Source organism: Atheta coriaria, unplaced genomic scaffold (genome assembly GCF_025399875.1).
Source record: "Atheta coriaria isolate IRGN ID8LTWV9N9 unplaced genomic scaffold, Caltech_Dcor_3.1 hic_scaffold_10_pilon, whole genome shotgun sequence".
NCBI lineage: Eukaryota > Metazoa > Arthropoda > Insecta > Coleoptera > Staphylinidae > Dalotia > Dalotia coriaria.
The window spans coordinates 5,328,399-5,353,843 of record NW_027045452.1 but is presented as its reverse complement, the minus strand read 5'-3'; the positions used below and the strand labels follow the sequence as shown (position 1 = coordinate 5,353,843).

Genomic DNA, 25,445 nt, shown 5'->3' with positions numbered 1-25,445 from the left:
TTCTCGTCATTTTTGAACGTTTCTTTGAGTTTTGTAAGGTACGTGAATTGAATGGCCAGCGATGCCCAGAAGGCAAAAGAAACTTTTTCACTTTTAATTTCAAACTCGCTTTTATCCGCTTCCTGTGCAGCAGGCCAGCAGCATGCTTATGCTGAGGACCGTTAAGTCTTCGTGTTCGATGGTCTTTTTATTAAACTTTATCCGAGCTTATGCTCTAATGTTCCACAATAACATATTATGGTCGTTTCGTGACACGGCTTCTTGTCTTGACATCACGCATGTTATAATTCTATGCCAAAAGATGAAATATTAACTCTGAAACTTAAAATAAAAAGAATTATTATTTATTAATGTTTGTATACATAAAAAACGTTTGCATATAGGCCACACACATTGCAAGATTATTTTGCGTACGTACATAAACGTTAATTGTTTTCTGAAGTTTATTTATTAGCTTAAAGAAGCAAAACAACGCAAATATGCAAAAAATGAGCTTCGCAACCACACACAATAGCCTAAACATGCATTGTTAAGCGCAAATAAATGTAAACCACAAAGGCGCGTAAAGAGCCAAGCTATCGATGTTGTTAACAGGATTATAAACGTAAACAACGCCTCGTAACATATGAGTTACTCATGAGAAAGTTGCGGCCGGCCGACAAGAAACGCAAGAAAACATGGAAATAACAAAGGACGATGGCGCAGAAAACGGCGAGAAAACACAAGCGCGCTATAAAACGTTTGAAAATCGAGGATAAAATGGGAAACTCACCAGTGACACACTTTTACAAACCAATCACGCATTTACATTTTAAAAGAAATAAATTACGCATTGTCTAAAACCATTACGTCACGCTTTATAGAACATCTCAATTTGTAGTTTTATGTTAAACACATAAACATACAATGCGTAAACCAAAAACTCCAATGTGCTCAATTAATTCATTTGCGAAACTCGCACGCTAACAATTGAATGTCAAAACTAATGTTTTTGTGTGAATTTCTTTCTTTCTTCTTATAATCATAATAATAATAATCGTGTCCTAATGGTTTTCATGCTATGTTGGTTTTCGACATCAATTGACACGACGCTTTTTTTCTGATTTCTTTCTCTTATTAGTTCAGATCGATTGAAGTTTGAAATCTATTTCGATGCTGATGATGAGATCTCGACGCGTTGCGTTGAATCACGTACGAATCGAGAATTTCCACGCGGCTTACCAAGATGATATTTAAAATCGAAAGTGCACCGCGGACTGGTCGATCTGGACCAGTGAGCAGTAATCCAATGCTCATCAAACTGTGTTTTCCTCTCGACGTGCGCATAACCAGAACGAGCAGCGACAGAAAACGTAGTTATGTGTTGTAATAATACCTGAAAACGAAATCAAGTGTAAGTGCGTTGAATCAACCTTGAAACACACAAAAACACGAAGAAAAAAAAAACGTAAAAGAAGAACAACGGATGATGACATAAGATGACCGCAATGCACATGAGATGATAAATCCTTTGTGATTGTTCACAGATTTGAAGAGTTTCTAATCGTGAAAAAATCATAAATCACAAGAGTTATTAATATCATTAGTCATTTGAACATTCATGAGGTTCATGAGGAACATTCAACATCTAAGAGGCATTGATTTACATTCTTGAAGTAAAAATTTGAAAGTAGTTTTATTTTGATGTTTGTGTTTACATGCACGTTCAAAATCGATGTAATGATGAATCTGCTTAATTAACGTCCCCAGCTGTGTGACTGTGCGACCTCTTGACCGCAAATTTTCGGCGTCGCCTTCAATTTATGTGTCGGACAGTTTAGAGCTTCTCGAAATTTAAGCCGAGGTGAGAAGAGACACGAGACAAGAGACAAGACGAGCACTTTCAAAAATGGTTAATTGCCAAAACACGAGCGCACAGCGTATTAATACAACTAATATTGGGACATGTTATTGATTCGAAGAAGCCAAGCGAGCTTTGTGTGCAGATAATGATAGATTAGACATGCGATGCTGCAACTACAATATGTTTTTTATACATTTAGGTACCTACATAATATCAAATTGTTTGACTCACGATATAGAGAGCGTAAATGGTGTCATTAGCACTCGATTATTGTGGCAATTTACGAGATTATTTACAAATATTATTAATGTTGATTTAGGAACAAAGTAAAAGGTACCTGTTGCTTTTTTCTTCTATTTTTGATACGCTAGCTAGGTTGTGTTGTCCTAGATAAACAAAACTATGATTTTTTTTTGTTATTATACAGTTAACATTGATTTAAAATAATAAAAATACAATACATTCACTAAAATGAAAAATGTTTCGTTCGTGAAATAAAAGTTTTAAAAAATTTACCACAATCAATAAAATAATGAATCGCAAAATCTGTTTTGTAAGCGTATAACTCAACAACGCCGAAATCAATTTGGCCAATTCTTTTTTTTTTAATGTTTGTTAAAGTCCAAGGATGGTTTTTACGTCAAGAAAAATTCGAATAATTGCCGGGAAAACCCTAAAGACAGCCCTTTTCTATAGGATAAAAGTTGGCATTGAGATTCAATCATAGTTATAGTTAAATAATTGAGTCTGAGATGGCGCGCTGAAGTGCATTATTAGTTATTCTTTCTATAATTAATTTTAAATAAAATTGCGAATCTTATTGATATAATTGACACATATTAATGTTTAGAACAAGAGAGTAAAAACAAATTACATTATTATTAAACACTATCGCGGGCAAACGCTAGTACACAAATAAAATAAAAATAAATTTTTTGAGATAAGTGTGGCATAAATCTAAGTGTGTAAATCATTAATCCTCCTCCTTTGACATCCTCTCGCATCACCACTCCCCCAGCCAAAACGCAGCACATCGCGTATTTATAATGAAGTGGTTTGAATCCTGGCGCATTCGTTGTTACAAGCTTCGGCACTTACAACAATCATTTCTCATTGCTAAACAATCTGGTATTATTGAATAATTTATGTCTTCTTCCTCTAGCGGCACAGCGAAGGAAATGGAAAGTAATCTTTCATCTCACAAGATGCTCAAAGCAGCGGCGCCTTCTTCCTAAATTAAGCAACTTGTAATGTAGCGCCTGCAGCATAATAGAAAAAATATATTTAATAAATAAATCAAGCACACCAGATAACAGAAAACTATACTTAAGTACCCAGCAACATTGAATTTCAGCGCTTGAAGAAATAGAATATTGCTGAGTGTACTTACCCACTTAAAGATAATAATTTAAATAATCAATTTGTATCCGCCGCGTGTAGGTTGGTAGGTTTGGGGCATCAATTATGTTTCGATAAACGATACAATCTTCAAATGGATTTCCAATGCGGCGCTTCACTTAGCGCGCCGAATGAGGAATCGAAGAAACTCTCGGCGCGCACAAAGCGCACACGGTAATATCGTTTGGCATTGCGCAACAATAACATCTTTTAACGCATCGTGCGCGCCAGATACGTTGAGATATTTAATGGGCTTTTGCTTGCCCATAACTGCTATAATATTATTTGTCTAGTTTTGTACTCACCACAGCATCGCATTAATATTTCATATTACAAATTTATCCAATCATCCAGTAAACTTGGTTTTCTAACCTAAAAAACTCATATAAGCAGTGCTATGAATTGTAGACAGTGCTCCAACAGATGTCGCTAGTAACAGTAATAATTCATTTTATTGATTATGAAAATGCCAACTCTGCGAAATTATATTCGAAACATTAAACTCTAAGCATGAAACATATTAATGGTTCACTCGTTAGTTGCTGTAACTCGAATCTTTGGCACAGCGCGTCTTCAACGAAGACGTTGTTGGTAGAAACGCGCATGTAATATATGTGTAATATTGTCCGATTGACCGCGTCTAATTGGAAACATTGCCCTGGGTGTCCTTTCACTATTCAACAAGTATTCAAGCGTATTCAGCGTTTAATTCATTTGATTAATCAACAGTCACATCAACAACACAACACATCGCCATCTATCTGCAATATTAAACACTAATTCATGTTATAACCTCAAAATTTAACTTCCTGACTTTAAGCGCTTTTGAGAAGCAGTTAAAAGTTTACGATGCTACTAACATGAAATTTTAACGCAGCAAATAATAAATCTAGATCCAGCTAAACGGATTCACTTAAAATTTAAACGACGTAACAGAATACTATTATAAAGAAGTTAGTGTAACATTATATTATCCATAGTTGATGATTTATTAAATATTCATATTTTATTATGTGGTTTATAGCTGATGATGCTAAGATGCACACCGAAGTCGATTTATATTCAAATTTATATTTAAATTAATTCAGCGCTGCAAATTTAACAAATTGGATGCGCTAAAGGTGAAACAGTAGCCTGATGGAAACAATACCATTAATAAATTATTATTTTTTATATATAATAATCGTTTTCATCGAGTGGATATTTTACATAGGCCGACATTTTGATTTGGACATTTTATTAGTCGTGCGGTGTCATGAAACTTTTGCTTGCTTTCTTATTTATGAATGCGGCGCTTTCTTCGATCACATCGACGCTTCTTATATTTCGTTTATTGTGCGCGTGGATAGCGTGATCGATCAGCGCACATCCGGTGGCCTGCGACGCTAGCGACCCCTAACCTTTCCGCCATTTTGTTTCAACAGCTACTCTTTCACTTTTCGTTAGCCAATGAAAAGAAACACGTACAAAGAAACAAGATCAAAGTCGAGATTCGATGCGATGTGAACTTGTAGCGGTTTTTGAGGTTTGTGGTTAGCTTCCAGTCGTTAAAAGAAGCAATAAAAGCGCTCCACAACACATTACACGAATACTGCAGCGATAGTGCATCGAAATGACATCGCATCGCTGCCATTCCAATTAATTAATTACAAAGAATTTATTACGGCAATCGAAGGCGAAGATGGGACTTGTTGAAATAATATTCGTTGAAGTTGAAGTTGTTCCTTCCATGTACGGGCAATACACAATTTTATATCGCGATGAGTGAAAGTTTGGAATTTCCTTCCGAATATCCACGGTAACGCACGAAACGAAAACGAAATGGACAAATAAACAAAATGCATCTGAGCGCGCTGCTTCCGCGACTTCGCAGCAATTTCTATTGAACTCACGTTGTTGTTACTCGGCAGCTCAGTAAACAAATGTTAGCAGGACTTAAGCTAGACTCTTAAGCTCGGACCAACGTAATATAATGGCAAATGTGCGCGTATGCAATATGTATGCAATACGAGCATCAGGTATAAATCACTTTCACCTTTATTTCCACCACAGCGGCGGCTGATATTCAATCGATTCGCCTCGACCGGTCAAAGATGAACATTTTTGAGGTTAGGTTGTTTAACCTTATATGTAAAGCAGTTGTATTAACCCTAACCTCATCATAAACAGCAAACATTTAAATACTTATTATAACTTTAATGATGCATTCTTCAGCGTGCAGATAGTCAATAAAATGATGAATTGCAAGTACTTTCCCATCACTAACTAGCTTTCTCATAGAGCACACATCAATACGAGAATGTATTCACAATACATTTTGCATTTACTAACTTCTACGTTGAATTTGTTGACTCACGCTTTCATTATATTGATAATTAGCAGTTGTTGCACTTTTACTTTACTGCCTAGGCAGTAACAGCATTGGTGATAATTTAAATAAGTGAGAAAAAATTAATATATTTATGTTGGAGATAAATTTAATAAATGAATATTGCAAAGAAATGTGAAAGCTACATCGCGACGCAACAAATGTAAAATGTGTAAACGAGCGCTGATGATGAAGATGCGGATGGCGATGAAGATGAAAATCTTCACGCTCGGTGTGTATGTGTGTGTGTGTGTGTGTGTTATTTATTAATTTCGAATATCATTAAATTACGCGTAACGACTCCGCTCATAAACAATTTGTGTTTGCGTCATACGCCGCAATACTAATTGAGGTATAGATGTATATAGATTTTGGTTTAAAAACAGATGGCGCTGTTTTTTAAATTGTGACGTCATAATATTTAGCTGTCAGCTGGAAATTAGCGGTCGGGTGCTATTTACTTTCCTCTCGGCGTCTCTTGCGCAACCCGATAGCCTAACAAGATGTTGGAGATGCGTCTCGGAAGCGTCAGAAGCATTAAAATTGCTTCTCCTGATCCGGCGGCATTCGAGGCCTTTTATTACACATTGTTTCATCTTCTATTTCTCCAGCATGCTTCATTCATCAACACACAATCAACGAGTACGAGCCGGATTTCGTCAGCTTGGAATTTCGTGATAATTATCTTTACTCCAAAATGTGATAATTTCTATGTGCTTTTCCCAAAAAAATTACAACTACTACAACTTAAAGATAAATAGTAGACGGTAATAGTTAGACACATAATTCTAGTTGTTGTTTGCTGGCGTTGTCGTAACTTTAATGCTCAGAACGTTTTTCTTGCGATAGTTGAATTGAGCATTTGAACAATGCAAAGTTTGGTTTAATCCTATTAAAGCGCTCACAATGAGTAGAGGCATGTGGTGATGTAATTCGAGATGTAATGTGGTACAAGTGCAACGGTGAGCAAACGCAGTTTTGTGTCGCTTTAATTGTTGCGCCTGCGCGCAATTTCGATTAATCACGTTATTGCATTGTTTTCTGAGACAATTTAATTAACTATTCGCAATCGCAATGTGGGTCGAGATGTTTTACTTTCTATGCTTATTTATTTTTAGTTCAATTTCATGTTTTATGTTAATTTTAGTTTTAAAAGAGTAGTATTATATATTAGGTGTAAGGAGAAATTAATTTTAAGGTTAGTTCTTCCTGTTCAACCACCAATAGGTTCATGCGCCATCAATGGCTGCGTGTTACCCCCACCATTTCTTGCGGGTAGCCCGATACTTAAGTCTTCCAGTAGTCTCATAGGTTTCCTTTCTCTCCGCTCTAAATTCGGGCCTTCGCTTCAGTTCTGGACGCCCATAAGGAAATACTCCTCATGAATACTGTTTTATGACGTTGTCCATTCTATTATAACAAGCTTTAGACAAGCAAATGATGCAAAATTATCACCTAATTTGAAAGATTATTAATGCTATCAATATAATTTTACCTCTGCTGCAATATTAATTATAATTATGTCAAATAAAAACATATTTTTACATAAGTGATCATTAAAAGTTTTTTTCTCACATAAACATCTATGATACAACAAAATTCATAAAACACATATCACTCTTACTTTTACCCACACTTTTACTTGACCATCTTCATAGATTTTTACATTCACACTTACGCAATTAAATCCAGTATCGCCACTCAGTAAATAAACGCACTATTTTTAACGTTTTATAACCTCCACGCGCAAGATTATAAAACCAAATCAAACGATTTATACGAGTACATGCAATTACTTTTATTTTATTTATTTTTTGCAATTTTCAGCAATAAAACCAAGGTGTTACATGCGATGAATTTTAATGTTGTTCATATTTGTTTATTATTACCAGGCAGCACGCGCTCCGCAAACAGCACGCATCGACACGCAGCGATTTAAACAAGAAGAGCGCTGTATAAATATTAAGTTCACAAACAAGCGCCAGAGAACAAGCTGGCCAAGAGTGTGTGTGGACTTATAAATTGGCATGTAAATACAACAAATAAACCCGAAATACGTGGTCTGAATACTTGAATGCGTGATTTAGACATTTTTACGTAATACTAACGCATCTTTAAGGTTTTATAGTTTAGGTTAGCAGCGGATTTGTAAATATTAAGCATTTTGGTCATTTTACATTATTTGACTTACTCATTTCGGTTGCGAATTGTGTACAAATATTTAGTGAAGGTTAGAAAATAAAGGAATAATGTCAATGAGAAAATAAAGAAGAAAAAAATTTATTGAAATAAAATTATAAAGGAATTAAAGTAAATAATAATAGTCTCGTTGTACTTTTGAGAAAATTAATCATACCTTGACAGCTTATTTAATAAGACGACTAAATTTTATTTTTTTGCAACAATTAAACTAAAACCTAACAAAAAAACACAGTCAACTTGTCTATAATATACAAATAAATCGCAAAATCTGTTGGTAAGCGCATAACTCAACAACGCTTCTACCAATTTGGCCATTTCTTTGTTTTAATGTTTGTTAGAGTCCAAGGATGGTTTTTACGGCGAGAAAAATTCGAATAATTGTCGGGAAAACCCTAAAGATAGCTCTTTTCTAAAGAATAAAAGTTGGCATTGAGATTCAATCATAGTTATAGATAAATAATTCATTATTATTAGCAATTCTTTATATAATTAATTTCTTTCAAATAACATTGGGAATCTTATTGATAGAATTGACACATACAATGTCTAGAAAAAGAGAGTAAAATTTTATTAAACACTACGGGGACGAAGTCGCGGGCAAAAACTAGTTTTATATAAATTTTGTTCTTTTGGATATCAGCAAACAACATAACCTCACTTTTAACACCCAATTTAGACCAATCCATGTTGTTATATCAGCAGCACATTAATATTAAACTTCCGTACATTAAATGTTCAGCACATCAAAACTAATTGTTTCATAAATCACCAATTTTATTGACAGCTAATTATGCATGTAATAGTAATTGTTTATACAATGCAAATCCATTGCTTAATTAAACAGTAATACATAAAAACAATTACCAACACGTTTTATTATAATACACTTTTTGTTGAACACTGTAAATAATGGAAAATATGTAATATTTGTTACGAGCCATTCTTTTTCTTTGATTTCTGCATGTGGGAAAAATGAAGCGTGCTTAATTTTCTCTGCACACATTAGAATATTTAGAGAGCAGTAAAATGAAATAACGACGAAATAAAATACAATACAATATATTAGAGGTAAGAATAATAAAAGAGGCAAAACGCTTCTCAGACTTGGCAATTACTATGAATGTACGAGTGGTACGTAGAAAGGACCAGATAACGTATATGATGTGTAATAATAAATACACGGCATGTAAAAAATGTACATGTTGCCGCATAATTTATGTGAATTTAAATGAATGCACATTCATTTTTACATGAAATCGTCAAAATGTCTACAGAAAAGTATAGACTTATGGTTTATTTAATAGGAAACTACTGATTTAGTTTTTTGGCAATTATTCCTAAAATAATAATTATATTGTCATTATTTCTTCATAAATTTTTTTGGGCTTAAATTCTGTTTCGAAATATAAAAGTATTTTATTATTAAAATTTGTTTAACAATAGTTACACACTAAAAAGTAAAAAAAAAATTTATTGTTTATAACTTTAAATGTAATAACTTTATTTAAATATTTTTAATATACAGATATGTAGTATTTAATTCTGAATAAATTTTTGAATCAATTATAGCTCTGTCGTAATTAGTTTTAAAGTTATTTCAAAAAAAGTAAAAATTTTCATTTGATTTTTTTGTTGTGAAGAGGAAACACGCATAACATGTCATAAGATCCATAGTGCATTGAAATATAACGCAATAAAATCCTCCACACATGCAACTCGTGCGAGCAGTAAGTTTTCCGGTTCCGCTACATCCACACAACCACCTCAGCCGCGCTAATGGCCTCCTCATAATAATCAGTCATCTGCGTACGTGTAATAATGCACGAGAGTACAACAATCAAGATGCATGATATTGCTTACTCCTAAGTCGGATTCATCGGGGCATCTTCTCTGCCTACTTCGAGTAGGTACAAACTACATAATACTGGAAAATGTTAGAGCATGTAAAACACATGCAACAAACTTGCTGGCAGTGAGTTTGCGCTTAACGCTTTACGCTTCAGTCGTAACGCTTAATGCTTAAGTTCAAACATCTTCGCGAGTAGGAAGTTCGGCGGTGATCTTCTGCCTTTTCAATCGGCGTGAGCAACACTTGAGGTGAAAGGCAAAGGAGGTGTACTCGGCGATGTCGAGTCAAGTCGAACAAACGAAATTTTACGGAGAAACAGCCAAACGAAATTTATTCATACGCATTGTTGGATTGAATGAATTCAAATTTCACAAGTTCAGATGAATAATATGAATATGTGGAACATAAATAAACATCAAATAATATACAATAAATTATATTGAGCGAATATGCGAATGGGTGTATTTTTACTTGTATTTTCTGCGTGTTGTCAAAGTTTTTTTTTCTATTTTAGTTACAGTAATTGTTGTTTCAAATATTTTCTTTTTATTCATTTCGATTTTTCTTATAATTTTGCTTTTTTTCTATGTTTTATCAGCTAAATATATTGAAAAAGGATGCAAAATTAATATTTAAACAGTTTTATAGTAGTTTATACTAATATAACCTATAAATACTTATTTTTTATTTTGTCCCTACATAACCGCAACTTGCAACTCCTAGTAACTGTCAACTTTTTTGCATTGGATTTGCAATCAAACAACACAACCCCACTTTTATTAAACATAAACAAATAGTTAAAACTAAGGCAATAAATAGTTATAAATAGAACAAAAACTAAATTAAACTATATACATTAATAGGTATTATTATATCTGTAGTATAAAAATGAATCGCAGAATCTGTTGGTAAGCGCATAACTCATCAACGCTTTGACCAATTTGGCCAATTCTTTTTTTAAATATTCGTTAAAGTCCAAGGATGGTTTTTACGGCGAGAAAAAATCGAATAATTGCCAGGAAAACCCCAAAGACAGCCCTTTTCTATAGAATAAAAGTTGGCATTGAGATTCAATCATAGTTATAGTTAAATAGTTGAATCCGAGATGACGCGCTGAAATGCATTATTAGCAATTCTTTATATAATTAATTTCTTTAAAATAAAATTGCAAATCTTATTGATAAAATTGACACATACTATGTCTAGAAAAAGAGAGTAAAAACGAATTACATTTTTATTTTAAACACTACCGGCTCGAAATTTCGGTTTCGGTTTCGGTTTCGGCTAAAATCCAGTTTCGGTCGGACTCTAATTTTTATTAAACACTACCGGCTCGAAGTCGCGGGCAAAAGCAAGTTTTTAATAAATTTGCAAATATTATTCAAATAATCTCAATTCAAACATACATAAACTGTCATAATAATGTAATAAATAAATAATTGTGATTATTCACCAGTCGCTGCCCAATAATCAGTATAAATGTAAATATATCATATAATTTCTTTGCAGTCAGTGCAAATTATGAAATTACCATATCCAAAGAAACGTGTACCTGCGCGTTATCCCACAACACTATCACAAGCATAACATACTAATCAGTCACACAATATGTATTCATTTATTTATTCGGCAGAAAATTCACAAATCACAAACACTGATTATACGCATGTCACATAAACCACCAATTATGCGCTAACACAATAATTATTTACTTTTACCTTCGCATCCAACTATCTTCTCTATCCAGTTAAATAGTTAATTTTCGAATTTTGCTTATTACTGCACTTGCTTTCACATTGTTGAGCGTGCGGTGTGCGAATTCAACAAGATTTTTGTCAAGATGCAAAACGACAATTTCTTTGACCTAAACATAAAAATAATGAAAGGCTCTGGTATCTACCCGCCGCAGACAACATCGACGTTAAAAATCATATTAATTTGGATTTTTAACATCGTCTGCGTGTTTTATTCGATAATATTCTTCACTATTGCTGAATTAGCATCATTAAAAGAATCATCTGCGAATATTAACGATCTGGTGAAGAATCTCAACATGTCGATGTCATTCATATTAACATTCTTCAAAGTACTTGTTTGGTTTTGTAATTACAAAGAGTTGATAACTACAATGGAGATTTTACAATTGGCATCAAAGCAATTCACGAAAATCGATGATTTTGACCCAGAACTGATTATTAAATCAGATCGGCGTATTAAGAACCGGTTGACATTTACCTTTTTCACGCTGTCGTTTCTCGTGCCGACTTCGGCGTGCCTGCTGACATTGGCGAGCTTTTTTAGCGCTAGCGCGCGTGCGCAGAACCTGTCCGAGTTAAAACTGCCATATCACAGTTACGTGCCGTTCGAATACAGATCGTCTGTGTTCAATTATAGTGCCGCTGTCGTTTATCAATGCTTGGCACTTTTGAGTTGCGGTATGATTACGGTGGGTATGTTTCTCTTTTATTTCTTTGACTTAACATTTTACTTAATATATCAACTTAAGCCGATAGTGTAAGTAATAACTTACATTTTCGAAAGCGATAACTTCATGACCTACAACAGTTTTTTTTTTTTTGGGTTGGATTGGTGGTGTGAGTGTGTGTGGTTTTGGTGCAATTTTCTGTTTCAAGGTTTCGATATGCTCTTCTACAGTCTGGTGTGCTTCACCAGCACGCACTTCAAACTGCTGCAAGGCGCGTTCGCGACAATCAAGGAGAAAGCGATCGCCCAGACGGGCGGTGTGCGAGAAATTATTCCTGGTGAATTGCAGGAGAGAATGTACGATGAGCTGAGATCCTGCATTCGACACCTGCAGCTTATTCTTGAGTAATTCGGTTAACAGGTTTCTGTAAATTTCCGTTTTCATATTTTGTTTTTATAGAATTTGTGAAAAATTAGAATCCATCTTCAATCTCCTAATTCTACTTCAAACATTAGTCTCTCTTGTGGTATTTTGCACTTGCCTCTTCATTATTTCAACGGTATGTAAACCAACTAATTTCTTCTAATAAATTTCACCAATTCCCATCAATTTGTCAGTTTCGTGCAAAATAGCACATTTTATTGCCACTTTAAATAATTTAAACAACTTTAGAAACTTATTGGCGAATTAAACACAAACTAATTTGAATGCCATTTCTAGCCAAACATGGCAGCTACAAGATAGTAATTTTAAACAAATTGCTAATTAGCACACGTTCGCAGATTCCCATCGGTAGCAACATTCCCGGCAACGAAATCACCTACATGCTTGCAATCGAGAATCAGCTCGCGCTGTATTGTTACGCCGGAAACAAACTCACCACGCGCGTATGTATATTTATTAGAATAGGTTAGACTAGGTTAGGTATAAAAAAAATGCAGTTTTGCACGTTGATGAAACCGCAAAAGTTTTAATTACCTCTTAATTATCAACTACTGAGTAGAAATAAACTTGTTGCTTCAATGGGTAATTAAAATCAATGTGCGATAATTGAATTTCATCATTTTATTGCTCGTTTCAATGGCCTGTTTCTGGGAAAGACAAAATGGCGACTGAAAACTCTTAAAATGCATATCAAATTTTTATAGGCAGCGGAAATTCCAAATGCAATATATAGTAGTGATTGGTTAATCACAACGAGTACCAGATATCGAAGAAATATCATTTTTACAATGATGCGTATGACGAAACCAATTCATTTAACTGCTGGAAAATTTACGGCTATGACATTAGCAACATTTGTTACGGTAATACGGTAATTCCAACCTAATCAGTTAATAACGCTGTGATTTATAGATTGGGCGAGGATCGTATTCACTGTTTGCTGTGTTAAATACTGCACAATAATCATTATTATTTCATGCATTTCAATTTAAGTCTCAGCAAAGACTTATTGAAAATATTACGCACTTATGACCTAGGCAACACATTCTACACTTCTATCTTACACCATGCACGTGTAGTATAACCACACTTTTTATGAAGCAGTTCATGTGCTTATGTTTTCAAAAGTGTGCAAGTTGAAACGACACAAAAATGGTTGAATTACAAGGATTTGATGATCCTAATTTATCCCCGGATGAAAATGAAGAAGTCAAGAAGAAAAGCACTAAGAAAAGTGGTGGTTTCCAGTCAATGGGATTAAGTTTCAATCTTTTGAAAGGTATCACTAAAAGAGGATACAAAATACCCACACCAATTCAAAGAAAAGTAAGTTTTTTTTATAAATAAAATGTTTCTCAACTAATTAAATAATTTTAAACTATTAATATGTTAAAAGGCTATACCTTTAGTACTAGAAGGTAGAGATGTTGTTGCTATGGCTCGAACAGGAAGTGGTAAAACTGCTTGTTTCTTGATTCCCATGTTTGAACGACTTAAAATACGTTCGGCAAAAACCGGCGCAAGAGCTTTGATTTTATCACCTACAAGAGAATTAGCATTACAGGTAAATTATATATTATAAACTAGTATAAACAGATGTTATTAATCATTGTAAATTATTTTTGATAGACATTGCGTTTCATAAAAGAACTCGGTCGTTTTTCCGACTTAAAAGCATCCGTTATTCTCGGCGGTGATTCCATGGAGGATCAATTTTCTGCTATTCATGGCAATCCTGATATTCTCGTTGCAACTCCGGGTCGTTTCCTTCACGTTTGCGTTGAAATGGACCTCAAACTTAAAAACATCGAGTATATTGTTTTTGATGAAGCCGATCGTTTATTTGAGATGGGTTTCGGTGAGCAGTTGAACGAAATTGTTAACCGTTTGCCTGATTCACGCCAAACTGTGCTGTTTTCTGCAACTTTGCCTAAAGTTTTAGTTGAATTCGCCAAAGCTGGTCTTAATGATCCAGTCTTAATCAGGTAATTTCACTTTTGTATTGTTTTTATTAATAAATTAAAAAATAACAATTATTTATTGATAGATTGGACGTTGAGAGTAAATTACCTACTGGTTTACAACTTTGGTTTATCACTTGTCGGCCAGAGGAAAAATTAGCCGCACTTATAGTATTACTAAAGTCACATATTGAAGAACAACAACAAACTTTAGTTTTTGCTGCTACAAAACATCATGTTGAATATGTGCACATGATTCTTGATCATTTTGGCATTAGTAACACATATATTTACTCAAATTTGGATCCATCGGCTAGAAAAATTAACGCAGCGAAGTTTAGTCAAGGGAAGTGCCAAGTTTTAGTCGTAACAGACGTCGCAGCCAGAGGAATTGACATCCCACAGCTGGATAATGTTATAAACTTCAATTTTCCAGCCAAATCGAAACTATTTCTTCATAGAGTTGGTAAATAACTTGAAGTGAACTAAAAATAAATATAACTTTTATAATTTTTGTTGAATTTTAGGTCGATGTGCTCGTGCTGGTCGTTCTGGTACAGCTTATTCACTCGTTTCACCTGATGAACATGCTTACCTACTAGATTTGCACTTGTTTTTGGATAAGGAATTATCACTAACTTTACCCACGAATAAAGAAGGGTCAGTCGGGCGTATGCCACAGAGTTTGATTGAAGAACAGCATAGTGCGCTGTTGACTTTGCACGAAACGCGAATGGACATTGCAAGCATGAAAAAAGTTACAGAAAATGCGTATCAGCAATATTTACGCTCGAGACCTGCTGCGTCTTCTGATAGTAATAAACGTATTAAAGAATTACCGCTTAATTCGGTTGGAGTGCATTCAATCTTTCGGCAATCAGATGGTAATGACGAAGAAAACGATCGAGAAAATATTATTGATAGAATGAAAGTATACAGACCACAAGGTGTAAGTGATTTAAATAAATTTAAATTTAAAATATTATTTTAAACTATATTTTAGACGATATTTGAAATTTGTGGTAAAAATACATCGCAAGATTATCAAGTGATGAAGAAAAAACGTGCGTTTCATAAAGAAAAGATCGAAATTCATCATCAGAAACGTGACCTAAAGAAAACTCAACAGATTAAACCAGAGTCTACACTGCAGGGAAGTAATGCTGAAGAGATTGAAGATACATTTGCGACTATAGTAGTGCCTAAGAAACGAAAAATCGATGATTTATATAAACAGAAAGCTAAGAAACCTAGAAAAGAAGTGCAGAAGGATGATAATTATATTCCATATCAGCCTGCTGATCGACATACAGAAGAAGGGTATGTTATTAAAATGAGTGTAAGATAAATAAGTGTTTTTATTAAATTATTAACGGTTTGAGTAGATTATCGGTGAATTTCCAACAAGAAGCATCAAAAGCCCAATTAGACTTGACCGCCGATACAAAAGATGCAATGCGCCGCTCGAATCAAACAAAAGTCTGGGATAGAAAGAAGAAAAAGTTTGTTGTGGACCAGTCCAAGTCGAAGGTAGGCAAAATCAAGACAGAGTCCGGCGTGTGGATTCCTGCTACATATAAGAGCAACAGGTATTCACAATGGAAGGATAAAACTAAACAAGGTGAAGCAGCTTCAGATGATGACGGTGATAATACTGAACAGGCTGTGAGGAAACCTAAAGGTAGATATTTAATAATAAATTTAATTTAATTACTATGGTTAAAGAACTATTTTAGATTTCTTAAAAGGCAGGCCAAATACACATTGGGCTCGACACAATGAAAAACAAATGATGAAGAATAAACGCTCTGATCTGAAATCGACTGATCAAATTCTCAAAGCGCGTCAGTTGGCAGAAAAGAAAAAGTCTCGCCAAAACGGCAAGAGAGGTAAAAAGGGTAAGAAATCCGGTGGCGGCGGCGGTGGCAGATCAGCGCAGAGGCGAAAGTAAACTCGTGTACACGCACCATGTTAGAAACGTATGAATTACATACACATCTTTATTAAATTATCTAAACATATTATACACAAGCGCAAGTAGACGCACAAAATCGTTTTGATTTGTTCTTTATTTGCTCACCTCGCAAATAGATGAATTCCAATTTGTTTTATTTGCAGCTGATAAATTCTCTGTTTTCAGTAAAATTATTTAAGATGCAATCATTGTTCTCCATTGTGGTTTGCTTAGCTTACTTGTTTCCGGCCAGGGAGTCTACAGCATTCCGAAGCCCTTCGAGTAGTTGATCGCTTTGAGCAGGCGGTCTTTCAGTTTCTGTTTGGTGAGGTATTCCGGCAGGAGTAGTACGTTGAAGCAGGTATGCGCCGTTGGTAGGCGATCCGAATCTGGGCCATTTCGCGCGATCACCAGTTTCAGCTTACTGAGCCCGCCAATCGGTACGCGATCACTGCCAGTGGCAAACTGCAGTAGTTTACGTTTGTCTTCATTCGAAAATGCGTGCACAATCTGCCAAAAGTTACGGACAATCATCGTGAAACGCGTGTAACCGCCGTCATACTCGGTTGCGTCTTCCAATTCGTCAAAGTTGAAGTTCTAGACATAAACACAATTGAATAGAATAAGAGATTTAAAAATTACTACGTTTTACTTACTTTGCTGCCACAAATTAATAGCTCGACTTCTTCAGGCCGGAAGAATTGCTCCAACGGCGATTCGCCTGTAACCATTTGGAAGCCCTTGTAGAACGCTGTAAACTGTTTGTCAACCGATTTGTTCAGCAAGTAGTCCGCGTACAGTTTAACAAACTCGTATTTGTTCTCCGGCGTGACGCTGACTGAATCGCCACACTCTACCAGATCATGGTGCATCAAGTTACCGAAGACGTCTTGATAACTGACGCGAAACGTTTGCATGAACACCTCTTCCAAATCAGGATCGGGGTATTCCAACAATTGTTTAAGACTATTGTATAACGTCTAGTTAAAAAAATTAAAATAAGAATGTACATCTGTATATCTTAGAAACATGGTTTTATACTTACTGGATTCCAGTCTTGTAAATCTTCAAACGAGCCCAGGATTCCCATCAACTTTCGATACAGCACCAACGGAAAGTTGACAGCCAAAATAACATTATTGTAAATCGCCAGGCCGAGCACGATGCCGATGAGTGTAAACTGTGCTTCGGTTTCAAAGCTCATCGGATTGAACCACATGGTTTGCGATTCCGGCTGTGTTACAAACATACCGTAATCAGGATTAAAAATTTCTTCGATGACTAGCTGAAAGAACTCCTTGGAGACGCCACCCTCGTCGATACCCTGCTCGCCTTGAAACTCGACAACGAGTTGCTTTTTTAAATCAATTGGATTTACCATCGAGACCATCTCTAGCTCCACCAACGCGTCATCGACGATATGATCCCGGCGGACGCATAGTTTTAGATATGGATTACTAGGATTGCCAGAGACACTCTGTAGGAAACTGAAACGTCGCTCGGAAAACATTCGTATTCTGTTGTCGTAGTAAAGCCCGAGTGCTTTTGTGGCCGGCGTTAATATGAACGGATATAGAAGGAAACTGAACTTGTTAGGTGAGGGCGATTTGTAGTTGGAGAAGTCTTTGTCTACTTCGACGGCGTCGCTGAGCGGCTCGTTGTAGAACTCTGTGAGTGGTATCAGTGGTTTGCGACAGTCCAATGGATGCACGCCTAACTCTAATGCTAATAATTTTAAATTTTGTTAGTGTTAATACAATTTTTATTATCATGTAAATAATGCGTACCTAATTCATCTTCCGGGTCAGTCCATAAATTTTTGTCCGGTTTTTGGCGTAGGATTGGTGATTCTAAAACACCAGCTAGAATATTCGCATAGTACACAACCTAGAACAAAAGATAAATTGATCCTAGCTCATATAATTCATCAAACACTTACTTTCATAAGTTTCGTTGCAGCAGTAACAACATTTTCCTCCTGAACACAAAAGTCCGGATGAAATTGCGTCAAAATAACACGTAACGTGACCAATTGTTGCAAATTTTCCAAAAGTAGACTTAAACACGATGAATTCCTGCTGCTGGACCACATTTGTGCAAGTTTTGCTTGCACTTCAACATTTATCCACTTTGTAGCCCTGCATAGCGCCGGAAATGCCGTCTCCAAGAAATCCCCGTTACCCAGCACGGGAATTTCGTAGATAATCGTGAGCACATGCACAATGTCGTCATTTGAGTACAGTTTTGTGTTGCGATTCTGCAGTTCCATTTGCAAGTATCCGGCGAGTGTGACAAGCGCATTTACCATTGCGCTCTCAGTGATATTACTCGGCAGACGTTCGAGTAGCGCAGAGTAGGACCTACGCAGTCCGGCATAATCCAAAGGCAAGCGCTGATTCTCCGCCGAGTCTGGAGACATCGCGCTTACACAACTATCTTCGTCTTTGTCTTTTTCGCCCTCCAGTGAACGCACGTCCTCCTTTTTAAGTGTTGTTAGGTCGCCGGCCGTTTTGTCTAGTATCGCGTCAATTGGTGAGCTTAGAACCCTCTGTCGAAAACTGCGCACCAAGGATTCAATACTACTAAACACCTCTCCCAATGTCCTTATTAGTTTTGAATAGTTTTCACTTGATTCACACTCAGATATTATCTCATATAGGGAGTCTTCAGTAAGGTAGGGAATTGCTTCAGCTGTAAAAGTTGTACAGATCACTAATAGTAAATAAATAAACAAAAAATTTTATACCCATGGTGATGTCCTGTTTGGTCTGACTACTTCTGGCTGAATCATTCAAGCTGATAGGAGCTGCCATATCATTACATGGTATAGAACTGATCACGGAGTTATCGCCAGCGGACAGAAAGTTGGTTCGCGGCATTTTGTTACGGTGAGGGTCGCAGAGGCGTGCCTCTTCCGAGAATAACTGAATCGCCTTAGCGGCCGCTTCATTTGGCGAAAGGGTAGTTACCTTGAAACAAAATCGTATAGAATAAACAGGACCAATTTAAGGACACAAAGGCATCACTCACTTGACCGCTGGAGGCGCAATGTTTGTTGTCGCAGGTCGGATTGCCGCAGCCGTCCGTCAGCTGATAGAAATAACGCTCAATGAGCGACTTCGCAGTGGCGCGTTTCATCTCGTCCTCACGCGCGTCACTCGATGAGGCCGCCGGATCACCGCTACGGTCGCAGAGATCCATCGCAGCCCTGGCACATCAAAACTGCCGCCCGCAGATCATCATCCTGCTGCACGAAGCCAATCTCACCGTGCAAGGATGACATTCAAATTTGACATTAAAACCACACATAACCTCCGTGGGCTAATTTTGGATCACGATCGAGCTACGCACAAGCGACGCGTTTATAACTTCCCAAAATAACAAGCTTTTTACATTAAAACCCGTCTACGAGCACGTAAACCTAACAATGCTCCGTGTCATGAGTATTATGAATCCATAGATGTGTAAATCTGCAAATCACCCACAGAAATTTACAGCAGCTTTCACAGCAGCTTCTCTCCGATTGCCTGCTGTCTACAACTGAGCTGCGCATGCGTTTAAAAACCTCGTACTTTTTCGCCTTCATTCGACATCAAGTTGTCTATTATACACGCTCGTGAATAATAAAATACGCAATGTCAATTTGACAAATTTTTCAAAATGACCGAGTCTAAGAAATCGTTTGAATCAACGAATCATCCTGAAGAAGAATTATCTTTCATCATACCTGTGATCATAGGCTGCATGTTGCTAAGCATTCCTGTTCGCATCGTGGTAAGACAACTTAATCTTCACGTCTCACAGAATGCTTTCCTGCTGGTAATCGGCATCTTCATCGGCGCCATATTTACTACCATCGATGGCATGAACTCGTGGAAAGACATAATGAATTTAAACCCGGACATGTGCTTCCACATTTACATTCCCATATTTATTGCGTCGACGGTGATTCGTGTCCACCATTACACCTACTTGCGGTCCCTGCCGCAAGTTCTTACCTCAGTTATTCTGGGAACCCTAATCAGCTCGGTGGCTCTCGGCTCCATTTTGTCGTACATCCTGCACAAAGAATGGAACTTAACCCATGGCATTCTCGTGGCTTTGGTAACAATACCAATTCATCCCCTGCCCGCAATCCTACACCTTCGGGACATGACCAAACACCGCATTCTTGGGACAATGCTCGAGGCTGAATCAGTCATGCTGCTGATGCCAGTATGTGGACTGTTCGATATTTTACTTGGCATTCAAGGAAAATATGTCATTTCCTGGAAACAGGTACTATTCATTTCACTGCGACAAGTCGGAGGCGGATGTTCAGTAGGAGTCATTATCGGCAGATTTGTGGTGACACTTCTTAAATGGTTGTACAATGATCCAGCGAATGTAGTTGTCACCACATTGGGAATGAATTATTTTGTATATTTTCTGTGTGAAAAGTTATTAGGTTGTTCGGGACCAATAGCCATTATAATCTTGAATTGTTTTATTATGTTGTCAAGCCATCGGTTCACAGATGATGTTATCGCAAGTTTGAAATATTTCTGGGGTTATTTGAATTATACGGCGGAGGTTGGAATGCTAATGGTTTGCACAGTCACTTTAACAATCTATATCATCAATAATTTACAAATCCAAGACATATACGGCACTATTTTGATTTATTTCGCTGGATTACTTTTAAGACTGCTTAGGTTTTTGGTTTTGAGTCCTTTGCTGAATCTGATGACATACGAATTGAACATCAAATGTTTGCTGGTTTTGGGATGGTGCGACATTAAAGGCTGCATCAACATAAATCTTTTGTTGAAGTTACTTCGCGCCACGAACGGAATGAAAGAAGACTATACGAAGAGATGCATGATGGAACTGCTGATGTACTGTTTCTTGAGTATCTTTGTAAACACTGGTTTAGTAAGAGTGATTGTCCGTTCTTTGGGGTTCATGGAGATGAGTTCCATGAGAAAACACAATATGAATAATTGCATGGGGTTCATTATGGAGAAGCGCACAGAGTTGATGAAAATATTGAAGCAAAATCGATTTTTTGCGTTGGGCAATTGGCACCGGGTGAAAGAAGACACGTTTTTGCCGGATCCATATCAAAAATTAAAGCGGACACAATACGAAGAAATAAAAAAAGCACGCGATGAGAGTATTTGGATTGATGGTAAAAAATGTCCCGCTTGTGTTGTTGACTTTGCTGTAGATACAACTGAAGAGGATTTAGTTATTTTACTTAAGTAAGTATTTTATTTAAAGCATAATTAGATATATGTTCACTTTTTTCCCAAAGGGAGACTGATTTCAACATATTGAAAGCGAAAAAAATATCGATGGTTAAACAATATGAAAATGGCGTCATCAATAAATACAGCCTCGAGGTACTTATTCATTATCTCGATATAATGTTTGAGTCAAGTAAGGAAAATCAAATGCTAAGCGTAAATCGATTTCTAAACAAGAACAAAGTGTTGATGTTCCTCCGCAAAGCATTGGCGAAGTTCTACGCTCATAAACCTTATCAGCAATCGCAAAGTAACTGCGGTACCTTTTGCTTCTACGTGACTATGCATATCTGCTACGACTCTGTCCTGCTTGTAGTCACTATCATCTATGCGGTTGTATCCATTGCAGTCGAGAGTGAAGAATCAAGAGAAAATATTCACACCATGCATGTGTTGATAACTATGCTGTTCCTATGTGATTTAATATTTAAACTGATTGGATTGTCGGTCGTGTGGCTAGTAATCTCTGGAATCATGCCGTATTTTAAGCGTAAACGCAACATTGTGGATTTTTTTCTTCTTCTCATGATGTTATTCAATCTAAGACTGGCGACTTTGTCTAATATTTATGACTGGTGGTACTATTATGTCATTCCACCGCTAAGACTCTTGGCCGTGATTCGTTTGGTGCAACTTCCAAGTAAATTGATTTTTGTTTGTCCATATCTCATTAAATGTATTGATAGTAAAATTGACACTTCGCTCTGTTGGGATTATGATCTGGCCATAGCAGTACTAAATTCAGCCGATGAGATATTGGATAGTTTGCCGACATTAATCGAGTTGAAGATTATCAGAGATCTATACAGGAAGAGCATTAACGCAGAAAAAACTATCTTAATGCAAAAAATGGCGATTGTACAAAAAGAACGTCCTTGGATTGCAATCACAGTTAGAACAAAACAGGCAATTCGAACGACGCTAACAGCATTGGAAGACTCTCTAAACGAATACAAAGTAACCGGTGTCATTGATAACATTGAATACACCTTTATCTACGATGAAATTTTCATAAAGCAGAAAATCTTACGCGGAATCAAGTTTATTCAGACAACTTCACCGAAAACAATTTTTAAAGAAGTTATTTGGATGAGTGACGATGAATCGGTAGTAGATTCGCTTCTCCAGAAAGCACATCTCATCAAATTAGAACCGGATGAAGTTATAGTCAAACATGGCCGCCACTATTTAGGCATTTACATCGTTGTCGCCGGCGTCCTAAGATTGAAATATAAACCACCTAAAGATTTTGTTACCAGTCCTCTTGGGTGCATACCTATTGTGGATAATTTGAATACAACACGCTTTGACACTGCATTCGAAGACGATCTTGTTGTGGGAAACACACTTGGTGAGCTGTGTATGCTCACAAACAGACCCAGTGACTGTCGTATACACGCAGTGTCATCAAGTTCCGTTTACTTTTTATCAGCAGAAGTAATTAAGAACGCAATGTTATCAGACAACAATCCCATTAATGGTTTGGCATCTCGCATGTGGAAGAGTTCGGTTATTCATCTAGCAATCGCCATCTTAATGGAATTCCCATTGCATGTGTCTTACACCACACAACAAATCAAATTACATCTGGAACGTGCTTTTGTTCCAAATTTATGCGGTCGCAATGTCTTCAATGTCACTGATATGATGGACAATGTTGTTCTGATCGAAGGTGTTGTTGCTGATTACACCACGCAGGAATTGTTTGTTGCGCCGTTGTTGATACCAAGAACTCTTCAAAAGTTATCATTGTCTGAAACTATCCAGACACGTTTGCTCATTATTCCGAATGCGGATGCACAAGAGGCAGATTTTATAAAGCAGCTGGAGGATACTGCAGAGGAAGGAGAGGTAATATCTAAGAAGTCATATAAAAGTGGTAAAGAAATATTTTCCACGCCATCGGTAAGTAAATGGTATTATATTAGTTAATATACTCGAATAATTATTTTAAATTACAATGAAAAGGATTCTGGAGCTCATTATAATACCAAACAACACTTGGACATTGTTAAAATGGATGAAGAAAGTCAAAGCAACTCAGCAGATGAAGATTATGCAGGTATACTACAAATTTAGGACAAATTGATTCAAATTATAAATTTATTACAATATTACAGTTACCTACTCATATTTGAAAAAGAATCGTTCTCTGCGCAAGTATAACGATTCAAATCAAGATGAATTAATCTAGATAATGTTCAACAAAACTTGTTCCAAATCACATGATGATGCCCCCTAGACTCTAATCGTGACTTCCTCATCATTGGCGCTTTCAACGAGTCCATTCTCATCAGCTCTGGCTAGAATATCACAAATCAAAGGCGATTCAACGCCCAAAATATACTCGCAGTAACGTGGTTCCAATAAATACAACGACACTGTGTTCTGACTGCTTGCTTTTTCAAGACATTTTAGTTTTACTTCGGTTTGTCTGGCATTGCCGGTCTTGTCACAAATGCTTCCACCACTGTAATGATGTGACAGTTGTGTGCGCTGCGCCACAGGTTTGGGTCTCTTATGTGGATGACTTTCAATCCACTCCAGGTGTTTCTCCAGGTTGAATATACCGAGGTTAATCGAGGTCTTGCTGCCATCTTTTTCAATATGATATTGTTCCACGGACTTTCCGTAGCAGAACTCGTACTTCCACCAACCAGCACCGCCTACGAGACAGTTACGCCCGGAAAGAAAGCTTTCAACTGGTGAAGTATCCACGGGTGTCTCCGGTGGAAGTTTCTCGCTGGCTTTTGGTACAAATGGCGTGAATTCCACCTGAACTTGTTCTTGTAACGCGGCCGCACGTAACTTGCGGCTGTCGTAGTTAAGTTTCAAAAGATTGCGTGGTTTTTTTGGACTGTCGCCATCTGGTATACAATGGATGTTATTCTCACCAGTCTCATAGGACTTGTACTTAGGATGGGCACATAGTAATGGTGTGAGTACAATGACTTCATAAGTACAAATTGAAGACTCTTTGAAAGAAAATATCTCATTCCTGCCATGCACATAGCAAACATAAAAGATGGTTGTCTGCCTTGGTTTATTATCATTCAACTCACACAATGTGCCATTGCCCATGGTCACCTCAATATAGGGCAGATTATATCCATCAATCTTCTTGGTTGGAATTTGTGTATTTTCAGTGGGTTCTTTCTTCTTGAGTTCATTCAGAACATGAAGCATTTGTGGTGGATCCCATTTACCAAGATTGAATTCTTGAACCCTGACTGTTTTACCCTCTCTAGCTTCGTGATACTGCCTCACATACCTGCCATGACATACTTCATAGGACCAATAACTCTCAATTCTGAAGGAACAAGGTAATTTGGCAAAGAGTAGTGGCTCCAGCAGATCTACCACACTGGGACCTTCATATTTTACATCACTGTGAGAGTTTCTCTTCACATTGGGCAGGTAACACTTGTACTGCTCTTGATGCGAGCTTACCACTGTCATGTACTCATCGCCTAGCTCTAGGTTGTCGATTTTATCACCTGGCCAATTGATGTTATACATCACCGAGTCTTGGAATACGCTTCCATCCCGGCACGTTACCGATATAAAAATAAATGAGAGCGTTGCAAATATTGCAAATACGTAGCTCGCGTGCTTCATTTCGAATGATTTCGTGTCTTTGGTGAGAATTTGAGGGGTTTATGTCATTGCGATACCAAAATATACACGTATGTAATATTTACTGGTGTTTACAA

General features: G+C 36.7%; 5 protein-coding genes across 6 annotated transcripts; 3 read left to right on the top strand and 2 right to left on the bottom strand.

Annotated features, from left to right (window-relative positions):
* Positions 1 to 12,002: 12,002 nt before the first annotated feature.
* Positions 12,003 to 13,571, top strand: LOC135800723 (odorant receptor 49b-like). The gene is made up of 6 exons (XM_065314041.1): positions 12,003 to 12,110; positions 12,294 to 12,489; positions 12,545 to 12,644; positions 12,868 to 12,972; positions 13,234 to 13,392; positions 13,442 to 13,571. The coding sequence occupies exons 1-6, from the start codon at positions 12,098 to 12,100 to the stop codon at positions 13,490 to 13,492; spliced, it is 624 nt and encodes a 207-aa protein (XP_065170113.1). The 5' UTR covers positions 12,003 to 12,097; the 3' UTR covers positions 13,493 to 13,571.
* Positions 13,526 to 16,545, top strand: LOC135800719 (ATP-dependent RNA helicase DDX54). Its single transcript, XM_065314038.1, has 8 exons — positions 13,526 to 13,855; positions 13,926 to 14,093; positions 14,159 to 14,514; positions 14,577 to 14,956; positions 15,018 to 15,439; positions 15,494 to 15,810; positions 15,876 to 16,171; positions 16,227 to 16,545. Exons 1-8 carry the CDS (start codon positions 13,682 to 13,684, stop codon positions 16,439 to 16,441), a joined length of 2,328 nt encoding a protein of 775 aa, XP_065170110.1. The 5' UTR covers positions 13,526 to 13,681; the 3' UTR covers positions 16,442 to 16,545.
* Ube3a (ubiquitin protein ligase E3A) lies at positions 16,458 to 19,997 on the bottom strand. 2 transcript variants are annotated; one of them, XM_065314037.1, is made up of 7 exons: positions 19,475 to 19,997; positions 19,191 to 19,413; positions 18,384 to 19,129; positions 18,232 to 18,331; positions 17,490 to 18,169; positions 17,101 to 17,424; positions 16,458 to 17,041 (listed from the first exon to the last, which is right to left on the bottom strand). In XM_065314037.1, exons 1-7 carry the CDS (start codon positions 19,643 to 19,645, stop codon positions 16,703 to 16,705), a joined length of 2,583 nt encoding a protein of 860 aa, XP_065170109.1. In that variant the 5' UTR covers positions 19,646 to 19,997; the 3' UTR covers positions 16,458 to 16,702. The 2 variants fall into 2 exon arrangements, with proteins under 2 accessions (XP_065170109.1, XP_065170108.1); XM_065314036.1 differs by having other exon boundaries at positions 18,384 to 19,135; positions 19,475 to 19,996.
* A 61-nt stretch (positions 19,998 to 20,058) lies between these two features.
* Positions 20,059 to 24,124, top strand: LOC135800717 (sperm-specific sodium:proton exchanger-like). The gene is made up of 4 exons (XM_065314035.1): positions 20,059 to 21,687; positions 21,741 to 23,637; positions 23,701 to 23,794; positions 23,853 to 24,124. Exons 1-4 carry the CDS (start codon positions 20,105 to 20,107, stop codon positions 23,924 to 23,926), a joined length of 3,648 nt encoding a protein of 1,215 aa, XP_065170107.1. The 5' UTR covers positions 20,059 to 20,104; the 3' UTR covers positions 23,927 to 24,124.
* Positions 23,635 to 25,350, bottom strand: LOC135800721 (endoplasmic reticulum lectin 1). The gene is made up of 2 exons (XM_065314039.1): positions 23,861 to 25,350; positions 23,635 to 23,799 (listed from the first exon to the last, which is right to left on the bottom strand). Exon 1 carries the CDS (start codon positions 25,348 to 25,350, stop codon positions 23,971 to 23,973), a length of 1,380 nt encoding a protein of 459 aa, XP_065170111.1. The 3' UTR covers positions 23,635 to 23,799; positions 23,861 to 23,970.
* Positions 25,351 to 25,445: the final 95 nt, after the last annotated feature.